The sequence below is a fragment of the Cynocephalus volans genome, chromosome 14 (genome assembly GCF_027409185.1).
Source record: "Cynocephalus volans isolate mCynVol1 chromosome 14, mCynVol1.pri, whole genome shotgun sequence".
Taxonomy (NCBI): Eukaryota; Metazoa; Chordata; class Mammalia; order Dermoptera; family Cynocephalidae; genus Cynocephalus; species Cynocephalus volans.
Genome location: NC_084473.1, coordinates 71,190,084 through 71,207,789, shown reverse-complemented (window position 1 = coordinate 71,207,789; position 17,706 = coordinate 71,190,084). Strand labels below are relative to the sequence as shown.

The 17,706-nt window shown below is 52.7% G+C and overlaps 4 protein-coding genes across 11 annotated transcripts; 3 read left to right on the top strand and 1 right to left on the bottom strand.

The window, feature by feature from the left end:
* The first annotated feature begins 147 nt into the window (after positions 1-147).
* CCDC142 (coiled-coil domain containing 142) lies at positions 148-6,534 on the top strand. Of its 2 annotated transcripts, none has more exons than XM_063078840.1 (9): positions 148-1,216; positions 1,486-1,572; positions 1,652-1,792; positions 1,951-2,066; positions 2,140-2,253; positions 4,978-5,092; positions 5,298-5,475; positions 5,597-5,796; positions 5,937-6,534. In XM_063078840.1, exons 1-9 carry the CDS (start codon positions 148-150, stop codon positions 6,191-6,193), a joined length of 2,277 nt encoding a protein of 758 aa, XP_062934910.1. In that variant the 3' UTR covers positions 6,194-6,534. The 2 variants fall into 2 exon arrangements, with proteins under 2 accessions (XP_062934910.1, XP_062934909.1); XM_063078839.1 differs by having other exon boundaries at positions 1,652-1,798; positions 1,936-2,066.
* A 675-nt stretch (positions 6,535-7,209) lies between these two features.
* Positions 7,210-8,223, top strand: MRPL53 (mitochondrial ribosomal protein L53). The gene is made up of 3 exons (XM_063078841.1): positions 7,210-7,328; positions 7,417-7,529; positions 7,646-8,223. Exons 1-3 carry the CDS (start codon positions 7,237-7,239, stop codon positions 7,777-7,779), a joined length of 339 nt encoding a protein of 112 aa, XP_062934911.1. The 5' UTR covers positions 7,210-7,236; the 3' UTR covers positions 7,780-8,223.
* A 2,915-nt stretch (positions 8,224-11,138) lies between these two features.
* MOGS (mannosyl-oligosaccharide glucosidase) lies at positions 11,139-15,019 on the top strand. Of its 2 annotated transcripts, none has more exons than XM_063078421.1 (4): positions 11,139-11,625; positions 11,806-12,032; positions 12,628-12,824; positions 13,060-15,019. In XM_063078421.1, exons 1-4 carry the CDS (start codon positions 11,274-11,276, stop codon positions 14,801-14,803), a joined length of 2,520 nt encoding a protein of 839 aa, XP_062934491.1. In that variant the 5' UTR covers positions 11,139-11,273; the 3' UTR covers positions 14,804-15,019. The 2 variants fall into 2 exon arrangements, with proteins under 2 accessions (XP_062934491.1, XP_062934490.1); XM_063078420.1 differs by having other exon boundaries at positions 11,139-11,682.
* Positions 15,020-15,189: 170 nt separating this feature from the next.
* WBP1 (WW domain binding protein 1) lies at positions 15,190-17,624 on the bottom strand. Of its 6 annotated transcripts, XM_063078613.1 has the most exons (6): positions 17,398-17,624; positions 16,969-17,070; positions 16,533-16,646; positions 16,340-16,442; positions 16,035-16,211; positions 15,190-15,862 (listed from the first exon to the last, which is right to left on the bottom strand). In XM_063078613.1, exons 1-6 carry the CDS (start codon positions 17,464-17,466, stop codon positions 15,402-15,404), a joined length of 1,026 nt encoding a protein of 341 aa, XP_062934683.1. In that variant the 5' UTR covers positions 17,467-17,624; the 3' UTR covers positions 15,190-15,401. The 6 variants fall into 6 exon arrangements, with proteins under 6 accessions (XP_062934683.1, XP_062934680.1, XP_062934679.1 ...); XM_063078610.1 differs by lacking the exon at positions 16,533-16,646 and having other exon boundaries at positions 17,398-17,557; XM_063078609.1 differs by lacking the exon at positions 16,969-17,070 and having other exon boundaries at positions 17,398-17,557.
* Positions 17,625-17,706: the final 82 nt, after the last annotated feature.

Genomic DNA, 17,706 nt, shown 5'->3' with positions numbered 1-17,706 from the left:
TTACGGAGCGCGAGAGAGGCCATGACTGTCCCCGCGGCTCCCGGGCAAGAGATGACGGCTCTTGGGATGGGCGGAGTCCGGGCTACGGCAGGCGTTGGGCTGTACGCGCAAGCGGGAATCGTTAGGTTCGTTCTGGACTCGCTGCCCATGGCCCGGGCGTCTCACCCAGGTGGCTCTCTGCCTCCGCTCGCCACCGTGCCCCAGCTGTGGGCTCAGCCCGGGGTCGCTGGGGAGGAGCAGTGGGAGGGAAGGCGGGCGGGCGCTCTCCGCGGGGAGGCTCGTGGCTGGTTGGGGCTGCCTATGGCCGGGAGCATCCCCTGCCTGGACCCACGGCCCGGCGGAGCTCCTGGAGGGCAGCCGTGGTGGCCAGCGCTGGCGGACGAGGGCGAGGACCACGAGGCTGGCGCTGCGGACCGGAGGCTGGAGCCAGCAGAGGGCGGCCCGATCCCTCCCGCGCTGCAGCGTCTCCGGGTCGTGTTACTGCGGCTGCACCGCGAGCGAGAGCAGCTCCTCCAGGCCCGGGACTGCGCCCGCCACCTTCAGGTGGCCGTGCGCCTCCTGAGGACCCTGAGTCTCGGCACGCCATCCCGCGGCCCTAGCCCCTTGTCCCAGCTGTGCCGCGATCTGCAGTTGCACCCTTCCCGCGGGGAGGTCCTGCGATTCGGACTTCGGGACGCTCTCGAGCCGCTACTCCTGGCGCGTTCCGTCGGACTGGCTGCCCAGCGCCTGGATGCTGCCATCGAGATGCAGCTTCGCGCTCTGGGCCGGGCGCCCTCCAGCCCCGGCCTGTCGTCCCAACTCGCCGAGCTGCTGCAAGCGCTCCCCGCCTACCACAGGCTGCAGGGAGAAGCCATGAGCCACGTCCCAGGGGCAGCGCGCCCTTTCCCCCCGGCCCGTGTGCTCCGTCTCCTGACGGCGGAACGGGGTTGCCAGGTGGCAAGTCGGCTGCATGAGGCGCTCAGGGGATCGGGATTGTGGGATCAGCTCAGCCGTTGGTGCCATGAGGAACGGGAGCTGCTCCCAGGGTTGCTGGGCCTGACAGGGAGTGTGGCGGGTTCAGCCAGCAGTGGACCAAGGCTTGGAAGGGCTGGAGCCCTATGGAGCCAGTATTGGACCCTGCTGTGGGCAGTCTGTGCTCAGAGTCTGGACCTAAATCTGGGACCCTGGAGGGACCCTAGGGCAGCAGCACAACAGCTGAGTCAGGCACTGGGTCAGGGTGAGTGATGGGCCTGGGTGGGTGTTTGGAAAGCCTGGAGTCTCTTCCTTCTCTCTAGTCACCTCACTCACCTGCCATCCTGATAACAAAAGCAGGCCCTTTAGAATGAACACCGCCTAGGTTCAGACTATAGCATCTGGGCTTTTAAGGCAAAGTCTTGCTTTCTATCCCAGTCTTGGAGGTAACCTCCCTTCTTGCCCCATCATTAAGTGGGCCAGTGTGGAAAGTGAGGCCTTGTTTTTGGGCTCCAGAGTCATTTCTTCCACTAGCACCCCTGCCTCAGGAGTGTGAGAAGGAGCTGGCTTCTCTGTGTCGCAGTCTACTTCATCAGTCTCTTATCTGGAGCTGGGACGAAGGTGAGGAGGAAGGGGCATGAAAGGTGACACACGTCCCAAGTTGCCCCTGCCCCATCAGACAATACCCTCTCATCCTCAGGTTTCTGCCAGGCCTTGGGATCTACTCTTGGGGATCAGAGCAGCCTTCCCTCATCCTCTCGTACTACTGAACTTTTGCAACAGCTCTTTCCTCCTCTCTTGGATGCCCTTCGAGAACCCAGGTCAGGACTGATCTGTCGGCTTCCAGGTGAGACATGGGGCTGGGGATGAGGGGACAGAACAGTTGAGTATATCCCCCTCTTTCCTTCACTCTGTTCTGAAGTCTGCCTCCTCCCAAAGGTGCTCTGACCCCTAAGATACTCACTGTGCTGCTCTCCTCCCCAGGTCCTGCATCCATCGCCTTGGGGCTCTGCACCCTGCAGACTACCTTGCTCTGGTTCTTGGGCAGAGCTCAGCAGCACCTGGCAGCATGGGCCCCAGGTTCCTTCTTGCTCCTAATCCAAAAGGACTTACCTGTGAGTGGCTGGGGAGTAGGGAGGGCAGCAGCCTAGGCTGGGCTGGGCCCTTACTGCCTGTTTCCACCCAAAGCCATTAGTGCATGAAGCAGAAACTCTGTCTAGCCTGGCCTCAGAGGAGAGCTTAGCTCTGGAGGTGGAGCAGCAGCTGGGCCTGGAGATCCGGAAGCTGACTGCACAGATCCAGGTGAGAAGAACAGGGGTCCTGACTGGCAGTTTAAGACTGTTCTGTGTCAGCTTTGCAGGGGAGGGGGAGAGTGGAACATCTCAGTGACTTGGAATCTCCTTGGAGTCTTAGCTAAATTTATCTTTTCTTGCTCTGTTCATTTTTTGTTCTAACATTTTATTATGTAAAATTTCAAACATATACAAATGTAGAGAGAAGAATATAATGGAACCCATATTCCCATCACCAAAGCTTTAACTATTATTATCAATTCATGGTCAATTTTATTTCATCTAGTTATCCCCTCCCCTCCTCTCTAATAATGGCATGCCCTCATTTTGTCATGTTAATAGCCACTGACCATCATTGCCTAGATTCATTATTTTATTAGAGGTTGCAAAGGGGTGATATTCCAGTTCTATCACTCTTTCTTCATCTATTAGTTGGATTACTCCTACAAAGAGAAACTTGCCCTCATTAATGATTTGGTTACCCTGAAGTATATTTTGTAGAGAAAAATCAGGATAAGTGATTTGCATCTTTCCCTTTACTTACCAGTTTCAACACAATGTTTCTCCTCTTTTTAAAAGTTTCATTTATTAAAGTAATGCATGTCCATAGTTTAAAAAGTGAAATAGAACAGTATTTTATAAGGCTTACAATGCAAACATAGCACTTTATTTGCCCCCCCACACCTCTGATTCCTTTCTCACAGTGGTAACCTTTGTCCATGCTTGGCTGTTTCTTCTAAGATTTCCATCTATATTTATGAATAAAGCTATTATACTTCTATTTTAATTTTTCCCCATCTTGCCCATTATCTCTTCCTACTATGGAAGATGGGTGTTTTTTTGTTTTCTCTTGCTGCCCTTTTCTCCTCTTTGCCCAGAGTAGGGGCATGGCCGTAGACTTCAATCCTTGACCCTCTGCTCCTTTTCTCGTGTCTTGGTGCTGTGAACTCCCACAGGTTAGCCCTTCTGGCTCCCAGAGTTCTAGTCCAGCATCTGCATTTGCCTGTTGGGAATTTCTACCTCAATTTACTGCTGTCTCCTTAAACTCAACATGCCCAGAGTAGGGTCATCATGAGTAGGCTGACAGTGACAGTCATGGGAACCCTGAGGAGGGAAGGTCATGGTGGCATGTAGTTTACAGAAGGCTCCATGCAGGGCCTGTGGCTGGGCAGCCTAAGAGGAGGTAAGCAGTTCATAGATTCTTGGGGGAGCAGTACGGAGATGGCCTGACCAGAGCAGAGAGGCTCCTTTTGGGGGGGGGGGTGAGTAGACAGGGGGAGGGGAGTGGGGGGATGGAGGAGTAAGCAAGTTGGCAACAAATTGTGGAGAGCTGAACACCAGCCCAAAGAACTTGCACTTTGTCTTATGAGTGATGGGAAGCCACTGTAAGAGCAGAAGGGGAACAGTAAAGATGGTGATAGAAGTTTGATCTATCTGTAGGGGCAGGGTGGAAGGAAGTAGGGAGACATGATATAAGAAGAGTTCAGGTTCTGGTAGTTCAGAACAGAGCAAAAGAGACAGGGACTGTATGCTCACCATGTGAACCAAACACTTAAATGCACCTACATGCAAAGTACCCTACATGCCTTGTTCCTCTGCCTGGTCATTATCCTACTGGGTATCTGCTCTGCGTGCTCCAGCACATACAGCACTGGGATGACAAAGAAGAATCAGGTGTTGTGTGTTTTCCTCCCAGCTGGACTGTAAGGTCCCAGGCCTCAGAGAGAGAAAGAGACTCTTTCACACTGTGTACCTCATATTCCCTCAGAGTGTTGAGTGCAGAGGTTCCTAACAAATGTCCATTGACAAAAGGGTAATGTCCTTGATATAAATAAGGAAAGAAAGGGGGGTTCTGGTTTGCTGGAGAAGAGAGGAAGAGTCTGGATTTAGACAGGTTGTTTTCAGATGTGCCAAGAGCCACATGGGCTCCACCACATGCCTGGCTACCCAGGCCTTTCTCTCTTCAGGCTCCCTGGCATCCACCTTTTCTTTACAGAGCTGCTGCCATATAACCCATTTCTTGGAATTCCTCTCCTCCAAGATGGGCTGTAGGACAGAGACCCTCTTTACTGCTGTATTCTCTCCCTCCAAAACAAAACTTACCAAACAAATCAAAGAAACAAACAAATCCAACATGTGTGCCTTTTCTTGCTTCGTGGTTTATATATACTGCTCTAGAGAAATAGAAATGGGCTGTCAAGAATATCCAGTGTAAGTACATTCCAAAGTTTCCTGAATCTCAGAACATTAAAGTAAACATTGCTCCTGGTATACAAACAGTTCCTGCCTTCCTTTCATCGATGATAATCAGAAGATTGTTACAATTCCCCTTTCTTCCCTCAGCTTCTGCCTGTTTGCAGATCATGCAGACCCCTCTCTCTGGCATGTGCTTTTGAATACTGGTGGTAGTAGGGGGGAGGGAGCGTCTCTTTTCTTTTCCTATCTATTGTTCTTATAGAATAAAATTAACCTCGAGGATTTTCCATCCTCTGGACCAAGCTGCGGACAGCAGGGTAATCCTAGGGCAATTGTTCATAATTTGGGTCCAGACCACCTGGAAAACCCAATGAAAGCTATGAGATCTCTCCTCAGAAAATGCCCAGGCCCACACATTTATACAGACAATTCTGGGGTTTTATGGACACTAGGTTGAATACCTCAGATTTAGAGAAGGATCATAATTTGATAAGCCCCTAACACATAAGCCCCTTTTACTTTCTCCCTATCCCCACAGCTCCTGCCTGACAAGTCACTAAGTCTCTTTTTTCAAGAATGTCATAAACAAGCTACACAGGGCTTCAAGCTCTACATGCCACGGGGTCGGTACTGGCGGCTTCGTCTCTGTTCTGGTAACTCCTCATCCCAGCTTCCCCTTCCAGGGTTCCATGGAGGTAATACTGTCCCTCAAAATCCTGGCTCCAATCCCTCCATCCTTGTCCATACCTTCTGTGCCCTCCCCTCCTGAAATCCTACCCTCTTCTCCCAAACGTTCCATCTAGGGGTTCAATGGTGCTCCGTAGCCTCATATCCTATCCTTCTCATCTCTCACTCCAGAACCTCCCAGTGTTCCTAGTGAGTATGCTGGTTTGGTGGTCCGCACTGTACTGGAGCCTGTGTTGCAAGGACTGCAGGGATTGCCGTCCCAAGCCCAGGCCCCTGCCCTCAGTCAGACACTGACAGCCATCTTGGATGCCTGGCTAGACCACATCCTCACTCATGGGATCCGATTCAGGTGGGAAGAAAAGGGGACAGTGGAAGGGGATGAATGGAACTGGGAAAAGGGAAGAGATAGGGAGCAGAGCAGTTTGGAGAGGCAGGAAGTTCAGGTGGCCACATTGTACTTTGGCCTTCAGCCTGCAGGGGGCACTGCAGCTCAGACAAGACTTTGGAGTGGTCAGGGAGTTGCTGGAAGAGGAGCAGTGGGGCCTGTCCCCGGATCTTCGCAGGACTCTGTTCACACTCAGCATCTTCCAGCGGCTGGATGGGGCCCTGCTATGTCTGTTGCAGCAGCCCCTGCCCAAGACTCAAGTCCACAGGAGGCCTCCCTGTTGCTGTGAGTCACTCCCCCTCCACAAACCCAGGCTTTCTTTGCCCCTTTCTCACTGCTTTATGTAACCCACATCCAATCCTCACCACTGATCTGGCTTCAGTATCTCCCCACCAGCCACCTGCCTTCCATTCCTGCCTTACCAGGTACTTCTAATGAGGTCCAGACCATGGAGTTGCCCAGCTGCAGCCTCAACAGCCTGGAGAGCTTGGAGCCCCCTCTCCATCCTGGATCATCCCCAGCCCAGAGAGCTCAGCTGCTAAGCACACTGGGGGGAAGGGGACCTAGCCCTGAGGCCTACTTGGTGGGAAATCAGCAGGCCTGGCTTGCCCTGAGGCAGCACCAACGCCCCCGTTGGCACCTGCCTTTTCTCTCCTGCCTAGGGACCAATCCTGAATCCTAAGGAGCCTAGGGTCAGGGGCTAGAAAGTCCTACTACTGGCTGGAAAAGCCCAGATATTTGGAACTGCAGATTAAAGAAGCCTACAATAGGGAATTTGGAAGAAAGCATACCTGAGAGACACAAGTTACACAGAGCCTGGACTTACAAGCCAATAATCCAACATCACTCCAGGGCCTGGAATCCAGAGTAAAGGGCAAAATCAAAGCCTGGAAACTGAAGGTCAGCATCCTTGGGAGGTTCAGGCCTAGTTCCCCATCAGTGAAGACATCTCAGGGCAAGAAGTGGGAGGACAACTAAGAGAGTTGGATCCCAGGGGAGAAGGAAAGGGAAAAGCAATAGAAAGCAGAGGCTAGATGTCACTTCCTCTTAAGTCCCAGGAGCAGGTTAAAAACAGTTAATTCATGGGGAGCCAGAGAAGCGGAATAGGCATTCTACATCTGGATCAGTCCCAAAGGTTGTATTACCCTGTATTCCCCTCCCCATTACTATTTCCAGTCACTTAAGAACATTGGGCTGTAGGACCTTTAACGTTTAAGTTTAGGTTATTCAGAGTTCAACATGTTTCATCTTCAGTTACCGGAATAGGGTTTACGTCCTGGTAGGTAGATAGTCCCTGCTGTCGGGGTGTCCTCTCCTTGGAAGGGGCCAGGACTTAAGATGGTGTTAACCTAGATCTGTCACAGCAGGATACGGAAGGGGAAAGGCTGCTGAGAACGACGTGTCTTCGTGCAAAGGAGTTTTGCACTGTTTGTTTATTGTCTTCACCGTGGTACAGGAGGACTGTTAATGATAGGTAGTATTTATTGACCGCTTACTTTGGGCCCTTCCATGCCCAGTGCCGAAACCACCTTTCTCCCTTCCGGCTTTCCTCCTTTTTCGGGCTGGGGAGCCCAGGGCGGCGGTGTGGAGGCCGCCCCCGCGGCTGACGGCCGGCGGCAGGAGGCAGTGTCTAACCCACGGCGGGTGGCGGGAGCCGAGCCATCCAGAGCTTCTCGTGTAGACAACCCTTCCGCCCGCGCGAGTCCTTCCGGGGCGGAGTTCACCATGGCGGCGGCCTTGGCTCGGCTCGGGCTCCGGTCCGTGCAGCAGGTTCGGGTTCAATTCTGCCCTTTCGAGAAGAACGTGGAGTCGACCAGGTACGAGGAGGGTGGGAAAGGGCACGCCTTCCTCCCGCCGGGGCTCTAGTCCCCTCGGCCCGGCGTTCACGCCGTTTTTCCACCACAGGACCTTCCTCCAGGCGGTGAGCAGCGAGAAGGTCCGCTCCACCAACCTCAACTGCTCGGTGATTGCGGACGTGAGACACGACGGCTCCGAGCCCTGCGTGGACGTGCTGTTCGGTGAGCTCGGGTGGGGAGACGCGCGCGAGGGCGCAACAGGCAGCCCGCAAGCCCCTTAGCCCCAGGACAGCCCCAGCTCTGGCGTCCTCTACCTGACTCGTTTGTTTCCTCCCCAGGAGACGGGCATCGCCTGATAATGTGCGGCGCCCACCTCACCGCTCAGGAAATGTTCACTGCCTTCGCCACCCACGTCCAGGCCAGGGTTGCCGCGGAGAGCGGGGACAAGCCGAGCGCTGATACTGGGAACTGAAAGCTCGGAAGACACCAGCAAGCAGATTTGAACCTGGGACTAAGACACTTACCAAAGAAGAACCTGAATTAATCATTCATATCACTATCTGGAGGGCCACGGAGCGCCAAAAAAACCCAAGAAAACAACACAAGCAACCGTGACGTCAATGTCTCTGGGGCCAGATAAGATTGTGGAAGGTTCTGTACGAATTTGAATTTATTTCACTTTCTTACCATCACTCACTGCTTAACCCTTTTGAATTTGCCTTTTCCCACCAACCACTCACTCAAGGTACCTCTCACTCCTATTTACCAGATCCAGTGCAAAAGAACACTTGACAGACTGTACTGTTTTCTCATCTTTCTACTAGTAGCATCTGCGGCGCTTAAGTTACTTCCTTGTGGAACTTCTCTCCCTCTGGGGTCCTTTACTTTTCTTAACCATAAAGGTGTACCACCTTCATCCTTTTCTCTTCATTCTTCTGGGACATCTCATCTCGTCATACCTTGAACTACCCTCTCAGGTTAAACCTTACTTTTTTGTTTGGTTCTAACTCCAACTTCTGTGCTGTAATCATTACCTACTACCAGTTCCTCCAAATCCCACCAACACTATTTGTCTAAAGTAGAAGTGATAACCTTACAGACACATATACTTGCCTCTCCCCGCGACTTCTCCATTCCTCTTAAAGGCACTTCATCTGCTCAGCCACCGGGCTGGAAACCACAGTGTTATCTCTGGTTCTGCTATTTCCCTTTCCCTGCATATCCAGTTAGTCAATTCCGAATGTTCTTTTGTTCAAGGGCCAGCCCATGGCTCACTTGGGAGAGAGTGGTGCTGATAACACCAAGGCCACGGGTTCGGATCCATATATAGGGATGGCCAGTTTGCTCACTTGGGAGAGCGTGGTGCTAACAACACCAAGTAAAGGGTTAAGACCCCCTTACCTGTCATCTTAAAAAAAGAAGAATATTCTTTTGTTCTGAATATTTTTATTCTGAGTCTTTTGTTTTGTTTGTTGGTTAGTTGGTGGCTGGCTGGTACAGGGATCAAATCCTGCACCTTGGTGTTATCAGCACCACTCTCTAACCAACTAAGCTAACTGGCCAGCCTATTCTGAGCCTTCTTAAAGAACTTCTGCAATGATCTCTTCGTTTCCATTCACTCTCCTGTAGCATTGTTGCATTCTCCCTCCTGATCTCCTTTTTCCTAATAATTTTTGCTGCTGCTTAATTTTATCCTCCCAAAGCACATGACTGGTTTTATTTCCCACTACTATTTGTTTCAGAAACAGTGCCTAAAGTAGGGTTTTTTATAGTGGGTCCACGCCTATTAGTGTGGATCATGAAATTAATTTAGGGGGTTAAATTAGCCTTTAAAAAGTGAAATAGAATAAAAAGTATCACAGTGCATTACACATGGAATGAGAAATTCTTTTAGGAAATTTTAGTTTTGAGCTTATCGTGCATATATATAAGTGTGTGTATGTATGTGTGTGTGTGTATGCACATGCTGAATTGCAGTATAGAATTATTTCTTACTGTGGGTTGTAAGAAAAAAAATGGCTGAGAGCCGCTGCTTTAGAGAACTTCAGAATGGTCAGGTAGGCAGTCAAGATCTTTAGACTTTGGCTAATGTGTACTTTGCCAAATATAATTCCCATGACCCTCCTACAGCATTACTATCCCTCTTCCTTGCCCCAAAGGGTGCTATCTTCAAGGGACTGTTTCTCCTTCTCCTTTAAAAAAGAAATATCAGGAAGCAGTATAGTGTAGTAAAGAGCCAGACTGTCTGAAGTTGAAATCCCATCTCTGCCCTTAAGTAGCTGTGTGACTTTGAACAAATTAGTTATTCTATCAGTGCCTGTTTCCTCATTTGTAAAATGGGGATAATAGTACCTACCTCACAGGACCGTTGAGAGGATTAAATGAGTTAATATCTGTAAAGACTGCCAGGAACATAGGAAGTGCTATTATCTGAGAGACCTTATTCTAAATTCAAAAGAACACTGACAACCTGAATTTGAGTTTCTTGGCTCCATGATTGAGCCAAACCTAACCACTCTTCTCATCTGTAAATATGGGAATGGTTATAAATTATGAACTTTTCTCTGTGTCCCCAGCACCTTGCACAGTGTAATACAGAGTGAGTAATAAACTTTGGTCGAATTTACAAATATTTAGCATCTATCTTGTGCTTATAACTCTGATAAGTACTGGGATACAAAGATTAATAATGAAACTCAGGTATGTCATAAGTGCTACGATAGAGATGTGTACCAAGTGCAAATGGTAGCAAGAGAGATAATAAGCAGGACTGACCATTGGATTTGGTCAGAAGAAGGTGATGAATGTGCAAAAAAGTCTACCAGTGGAGAGTGGGGCCAGAGTCATGTTATAGTGAAATATAAGTGGGTATGTTGCATAAAACATTAGTTTTATATAACGGGTTTGGATGGAGATGTGATAATAGCTTAGAGGGGCATAAGGGTATAGAGTAGGGTTTTGTTTTTCTTTTTAGGATGGAATTGATGTCTACTTTATGAAAATACATTTTATGTTGGGCTGTTGGTGAGAAGTAACTGAATCTAAATTACGTTTCTGAACTGCCATCAAATGTAATGTTGACTATTCTAGGTCAACCTGAGGTACAGATGCTACCATCCTACAGCCTACTCTGACCTGGACCTACTTTTCTTGCATTCTTTGCCTAAGCTCCTTTACCTCCTGGGTTGTAGGGGGCAGGAAATGCCTTCTATAAGTACATGCATCACCATTATGGACCTGTTAGGGTTCATCTCGATAAAGAATTCTAGGCTGAGTGGAGATGTGACTTGTCTGAAGTCACAGGATAGCTTAAACACACACACACCCACACACACTCACACACTCCCTCCCTCCCTCACTCCCGCCCTCACTCACTCACTGCTGGAACCAGGCCCCAAGCTTTCTCTTTGCTGCACTCCTGCACTCAAGGAAAGAAGGCGCCGAGGGTGGGCAAAGTGATCCAGCCTTATTCAGATACACCTGGGTTCGAAGCTAGCCACTTCCAGCTCTGCGGCCCTGCCCAAATTATTTGTATGTCCTAGGCCACAGTTTTCTGCCATGTGATTGGAGCAACTCCCATCCAGGTGTAAAACACTGGAAACGTCTCAGTTTCTTTTATAGCCGTTATTTAGAAAGAAAGAAAAACCCCAACGTGAGGTTGTTTTTTTCTACTAGACTGTGAACTTCGTGAGGACGATGGACAAGTATGGACCCAATGGACTCCGCCCGAGGCGGATTCGAGTGACGAGTTCTTCTACGCCAAGCGGGCGACAGCGGTTTCGGACTCGGGGACTTAACCTGACGTGGCGGGGCGGGACTTCCGGCAGGAGGCGGACGTGGAGCGGGAGGCGCGGATCGGCAGGTGCGGCTGAGTGGGCAGTGGTCGCCGGGCGCTGGGCGCTAGCCGGAGAAGCGAGGCAGGACCCGGCTTCTCCGCGCTGCCGCGACGCCGACCTCGGTGCCAGGATGCCTCGGGGCGAGCGGCGACGCCGCGCAGCGCCGGCAGAGGGAGCGCGGCCAGCCGAGAGGTCGGCTCGGAGCGGCCCGGGGCGACGGGACGGCCGGGGCGGCGGGGCCCGTGGCGCGGCCGGGGCAGCGGCTCTGGCCGTCGTGGTCCTGTCTCTGGCCCTGGGTCTGTCGGGGCGCTGGGTGCTGGCGTGGCACCGTGCGCGGCGGGCGGTCACGCTACACTCCGCGCCCCCAGCGCTGCCCCCCGACTCCTCCAGCCCCACCGTGGCCCCGGACCTCTTCTGGGGAACCTACCGCCCTCACGTCTACTTCGGCATGAAGACTCGCAGCCCGCAGCCCCTTCTCACCGGTAACCGGGCCCCGGGCAGACGCTTAATCTGGGCGCCCAGCTTCCCGCCAGAGCAAGGTGGGGGAGGAGTGGATCAGGAGAGTTATGAAGAGGGATGACCCTGAAGTTCTCGGAGACCCACAGGGACAGGCGCCGTGCACTCTCTTTGACTTACGCGGCCATTCTACCCCCCCCCCCCAGGACTGATGTGGGCGCAGCAGGGCGCTACCCCAGAGACCCCTAAGCTCAGGCACACGTGTGAGCAGGGGGACGGCGTGGGTCCCTATGGCTGGGAGTTCCACGACGGTCTCTCCTTCGGGCGGCAACACATCCAGGATGGGGACTTAAGGCTCACCACTGAGTTCGTCAAGAGGCCTGGGGGTCAGCACGGAGGGGACTGGAGCTGGAGAGTGACTGTAGAGCCTCAGGTCAGGGCCTCGGGACACCCTTTCCTCAGCCCAGACTCCTTCCATCCTTCCCTGGACGCCAGCAAATGTAGTATGAAGTCGGGTTAACAGCAGGGGCTCTGAGTCTGGCTACCTAGTTTGAATCCTCCCTTAAACACTTGCCCATATGACCATCGCTAAGCCTCGATTTCCTTGTTTGTAAAGTGGAGATAATAATAGCACCTAACTCACAGGATTGTAAGAATTAAATGAAATAATCTGTGGAGAGTTTTTTTTGTTTTGTTTTTAATAATTTTTTATGGCTGGTTGGGGGATCACCCTTGACTTTTGTGTTATCACACCATGCTCTAACCAATTGAGCTAACCCACCAGCCCTGTGTAGCGTTCTTAGCATAGGACAGAAGCACTCTATTATTTCCCAGAGAACACTGTGCAAGGCTCTTTATCTCATCTCGGTGAGTGTACCTGCTTACTCTTAGTGACCCTCCACACTGCAACATGTATGTTGTTTACCCCGTTAACTTCTGCCTGGTATCCCTTTCTTTCACTAAGGCTGATTCTCAAGAGCGAATGCTAATCTAATGCTAGTTTTCTTCTGTCCCCCTTGGTCACCCAGGCGTCAAGTACCTCTGCCCTCCCTTTGGTCTCCCTGTTCTTCTATGTGGTGTCGGATGGCAAGGAAGTCCTACTACCAGAGGTTGGGGCCAAGGGGCAGTTGAAGTTCATCAGTGGGCATACCAGTGAACTTGGTGACTTCCGCTTTACACTTTTGCCACCAACCAGTCCAGGGGATACTGCTCCCAAGTATGGCAGGTAACTGGGAGAAGAGTGTGGGGGGTAGTAGGGGTTGTGTGGATGCTGACTTAGCCTGATTTTTCTCTCCCCCATGCTACCTTCTTTCCACCAATCATTTCTGTTCTCACCAGCCTCCATGACCTCTACATTGCTGAGACCTCCCATACTGCCTCCTGATCACCTCATATTTCTCTTTATAACCCCCACCACATCCTACTGAATAATATTTCCTATTTATCTTTTTGCCTTCAAGCTACAATGTCTTCTGGTCCTCCAACCCAGGACTGCCCCTGCTGACGGAGATTGTGAAGAGTCGCCTAAATAGCTGGTTTCAGCATCGGCCCCCAGGGGCCTCCCCTGAACGCTACCTTGGCTTGCCAGGATCTCTGAAGTGGGAAGACAGAAGCCCAAGTGGGCAAGGGCAGGGACAAGGGCAATTCTTGATACAGCAGGTGACACTGAAAGTCCCCTTTTCTGTGGAGTTGGTGTTTGAATCAGGCAGTGCCCGGACAGGAGGAAACCGAGCCCGAGAGCAGCTGGCAGGCAGCATACTGACCCAGGCCCTGGAGAGCCATGCTGAAGCCTTTAGAGAACACTTTGAGAAGACCTTCCGGCTGGAGGAGAAGGGTCTGAGCCCTGGGGAGCAGGCTTTGGGTCAGGCTGCCCTCAGCGGCCTCCTTGGAGGAATCGGCTACTTTTATGGACAGGGTCTGGTGTTACCAGACATGGGGGTAGAAGGGTCTGAGCAGAAGATGGACGCAGCCCTCTTTCCACCTGTCCCTCTTTTCACAGCAGTACCCTCCCGGTCATTTTTCCCACGAGGCTTCCTTTGGGATGAGGGTTTTCATCAACTGGTGGTCCAGCGGTGGGATCCCCGACTCACCCGGGAGGCCCTAGGCCACTGGCTAGGGTTGCTCAATGCTGATGGCTGGATTGGGCGGGAGCAGATACTGGGGGATGAGGCCCGAGCCCGGGTGCCCCCAGAATTCGTGGTGCAACGGGCAGTCCATGCCAATCCCCCAACCCTGCTTTTGCCTGTAGCACACATGCTAGAGGTTGGTGACCCTGCTGATTTGGCCTTCCTCCGCAGGGCCTTCCCCCGCTTGTATGCCTGGTTCTCTTGGCTCCATCAGAGCCAGGCAGGTCCAGTGCCACTATCCTACCGCTGGCGGGGCCGGGACCCAGCCTTGCCAACCCTACTGAACCCCAAGACATTGCCCTCGGGGCTGGATGACTACCCCCGGGCTTCACACCCTTCAGCCACTGAGCGGCACTTGGACCTGCGATGCTGGGTGGCACTGGGTGCCCGTGTGCTGACAAAGCTGGCAGAGCATCTGGGAGAGACCAAGGTGGCTGCCGAGTTGGGCCAACTGGCTGCTAATCTGGAAGCAGAGGAGATCCTGGATGAACTGCACTGGGCCCCAGAGCTAGGGGTCTTTGCAGACTTTGGGAACCACACGAGAGCAGTCCAGCTGAAGCCTAGGCCCCCCCAGGGGCTTGTTCGAGTGGTGGGCCGGCCCCAACCTCACTTACAATATGTAGATGCCCTGGGCTATGTCAGTCTTTTTCCCTTGCTGCTGCGGCTGCTAGACCCCAACTCGTCCCGCCTTGGGCCCCTGCTAGACATCCTAGCTGACAGCCGCCATCTCTGGAGCCCCTTTGGTTTGCGCTCCCTTGCAGCCTCCAGTCCTTTTTATGGCCAGCGCAATTCAGAGCATGACCCTCCCTACTGGCGGGGTGCTGTGTGGTTCAATGTCAACTACCTGGCCTTGGGAGCGCTCTACCACTACGGGCATCTAGAAGGTCCCCACCAGGCCCGTGCTGCCAAACTCCACAGTGAGCTCCGTGCCAATGTGGTGGGCAATGTGTGGCAGCAATACCAGGCTACAGGTTTCCTGTGGGAGCACTACAGTGACAGGGATGGGCGGGGTATAGGCTGCCGCCCTTTCCAGGGCTGGACCAGCCTTGTCTTACTGGCCATGGCTGAAGACTACTGAAGAAGGGAGATGGGAGGGGAGCCAGGCCACTTGTGCCACTCTAGATCTGAAGGGACAAGGTCTCTGGCTTCTGCCCCCAGCCCCTCAGATACCAGTAATTCAAATACTTTTTCAATTCATCTCAGGTGTCTCCTTATTGTCATCCCATACCGCCCTGGGGTGAATGTGAATTCAGAGTCTATTTTTCTAAATAAATTGGAAAAACATAGTAAACTATTACTTTTGCCAGCTTTGCCTTACCAAGAGGTCTTAGCTCACTCCAGGCCTCAGGGCTGACTACTGTTCTCAGGGAACTTGGGATAAGTGACAATTACCTGTGGCCTTCAAACCCAGTCAGGTCAAGTGCAATGCAGCAAGTTGAGCTCCAGTCCACCCAAATCCACAAGCAGCTGGTTCACATCTCTTTAATGAGATCAAAGGCTCCTGTGTATGTCTTGGGGGCTAGAGCTAGTACAGTCCCCCAAATGCTGCCCCTCTCCTTAGGGCTCTAGCCCTTTCAGGCAGATTCTAGGAGGGCAGGGAGGGGCCAAAGAGAACATGAGTTGGGACCAGGGCTGTTTCTGGTGGGTAAATAACCCACTCACCCTCCCAAAACTACTTATGGGATGTCCTCTGCAGTGGAAGCCGGCCCCGTGGGAGAGACCTGGAGTGCAGGATCTGGGGGCAGTGCGAAAGGGGAGTGGTCCTCCAGACGTGGTGGGATGGCACTAGCCCTCACCTCCTTGACTGGATCACCCTCACTGGAGTCAGGACAAGGGCAGAGCTCAATGCCCGAGTCACCAGTCAGGCGGCGATAGCGACCAGAGAAGGGTGTGGGGGCAGGGCTCATCCCTGCCCCAGGATCACCCTCCTGATGAGAGGGGGCACTCTGGTGGGAGGTAACACCTTCCACATTTGTTCCCTCGAAGTGGGCACAGCAGCTGGATGTGGAGGAGCAGCAGGTGCATTCACTGGGAGCAATCGAGGGGTGGCCCGGAGCCACAGTGTAAGGAGGTGGCGGCGTGCCTGGCCGGTGAACCACATCCTCGTAGGCTGGGGGTTTGAAGGCGCTGAGGAGGCCTGCAGGGGAGAGAATGGAGTAGTTGGTTGAGGGTAACTAGGGATGGGGTGGTGGTCTCTTGTATTAGGGAAAAGAGGCTTTAAAATGTCTGAAAAAGGGAATGTGGGATGATTTGGGGTCCTGGTTTGGGAGAGGCCACTGGTAGTGGGCCCAGAGGCTCAAGTCACTCACGAAGGTCAAGCAGTGAACCAGTAGGGGCAGGGCCAGCCCCGTGGCATGCCCCATGGTAGGCCAACAAGTTGATTTCACGCTGCCGCTGCTGCTGTTGCAACCGGAGTTTAGCTCGTCGGTGGCGGAAAGCACAACAGCAGCTAAAGAGGATGAGGACAGTCCAGAGCAGCCAGAACCCTGCAGGAGGTGAGGAGGAAGTGTCTCAGATACCTCCCATGCAAAGAAAGGTCCCTGAAGGCTGCAATTCTGAGGTCCAAGGGAGGGTTGGACAGAGGGAACTGAAAATAACCTTCTTGGAGACTCACACCAGAGCTCATAGTAGTAGGTGCAGCAGCCAGTCTCCCCACAGCAGTGACCACTCTCACAGAGGTAGGGCTGGTTATTCACTCCTGGGCACAGTTCTCGAAGCTGGGAGCAAGGAGGCACTTAGAACTAGGGAAGATTCCAGCCCAAGGCAATGTCCACCCCCACCTCCTGCATGCACATACACAATCCCACCCTGTGAACCAAGTTCAGGTTGGAGAGATGGGGAGGTGGGGTACGCTGAAAGAAGTGTTCGAATATCTGAAGGGCTGTCAACGTGGAAGAGGATTTGGAACACCAAGAATCAGTCTAGAGAACAAGACACAAGGTGTGGACATATAAAATGGGAGATTTCAGCTCTGCGTGTATGAGACTTCTCTCAACTCGAGCCTGACCCCCAGGGTGCTTTATGTTAAGGGAATGATCTGGCAGAGGCCAGAAAACAGTCTGAGCTATCCCAAAGTCTCAGACAATGGGTAAGGTGTTTAAGGTCATTTACAATGCTTAGATGCTTTCATCATCCCTCATGGTCCACTACCCCCCACCCCCAAGCTGGATCTCTCCGTCCCTGGGTCTCAGGCTCCCTAGGGTAGAGGAGGGGCAGTGTGAGACCCAGAGCAGTGCTCCCAACCAGATGGGATTGCTGTGGATGATAAAGGATGGCATCCAGGGCGCGAGTCTGGGTTCCAGCTCTTCTCCAAATTGCTCCCTCAAGAGAAGACGCTGCCGGACTCTGTTGTGACAATAGGCACATAGAAAAACATCACAAATAACTGTTGCAAGACAGAAGGAGCCTCCCTGGGGCCTCACTATGCCTCTGGTCACTAGAGAGCCACTGAAAGCTTCCACTGAAGCATGGGATAGGGTCTATGAGGCTGCAGGCAAAGTCAATTGCATCCACGTTATAAAGTTTAAACAAAGAGTGGAAGGGACATGTTTAGGAACTTTACAGTACCTTTAGCTCCGTTTGTTCCTCCCCCACCCCCCGAAAAGAAGGGACAGGAAAGGGGAAAGAGAAATAAATGGCTGTCGTGATAGGCTTTGGGAGCTGTTGGGATACCTGCTGTTGCGGCGCCCGAAGTGCCCCCCAGGCCTCCTCGCTGCCGTTCCCGCTGCTGGCCCGAGCCATGCCTCCACCTACAGCCCCCTGAAGACCACAGCCTCCTCTACCGCCAGCCGCCCCGCCCTTGCCACCTCTACCGCCACCGCCATGGTCCCTGCCCGGCCCATCTTCGCTGCCGCCACCATCACTCCGCGACCGGAGCTTCCATCCGGGGAGAGCTCCGCCAACTAGGACCCAGATCGCTCTGTCCTACCAATCAGCATCGCCCTCCGACGGGCGGTCCAATAGGAACAGAGCAGGGGTTTT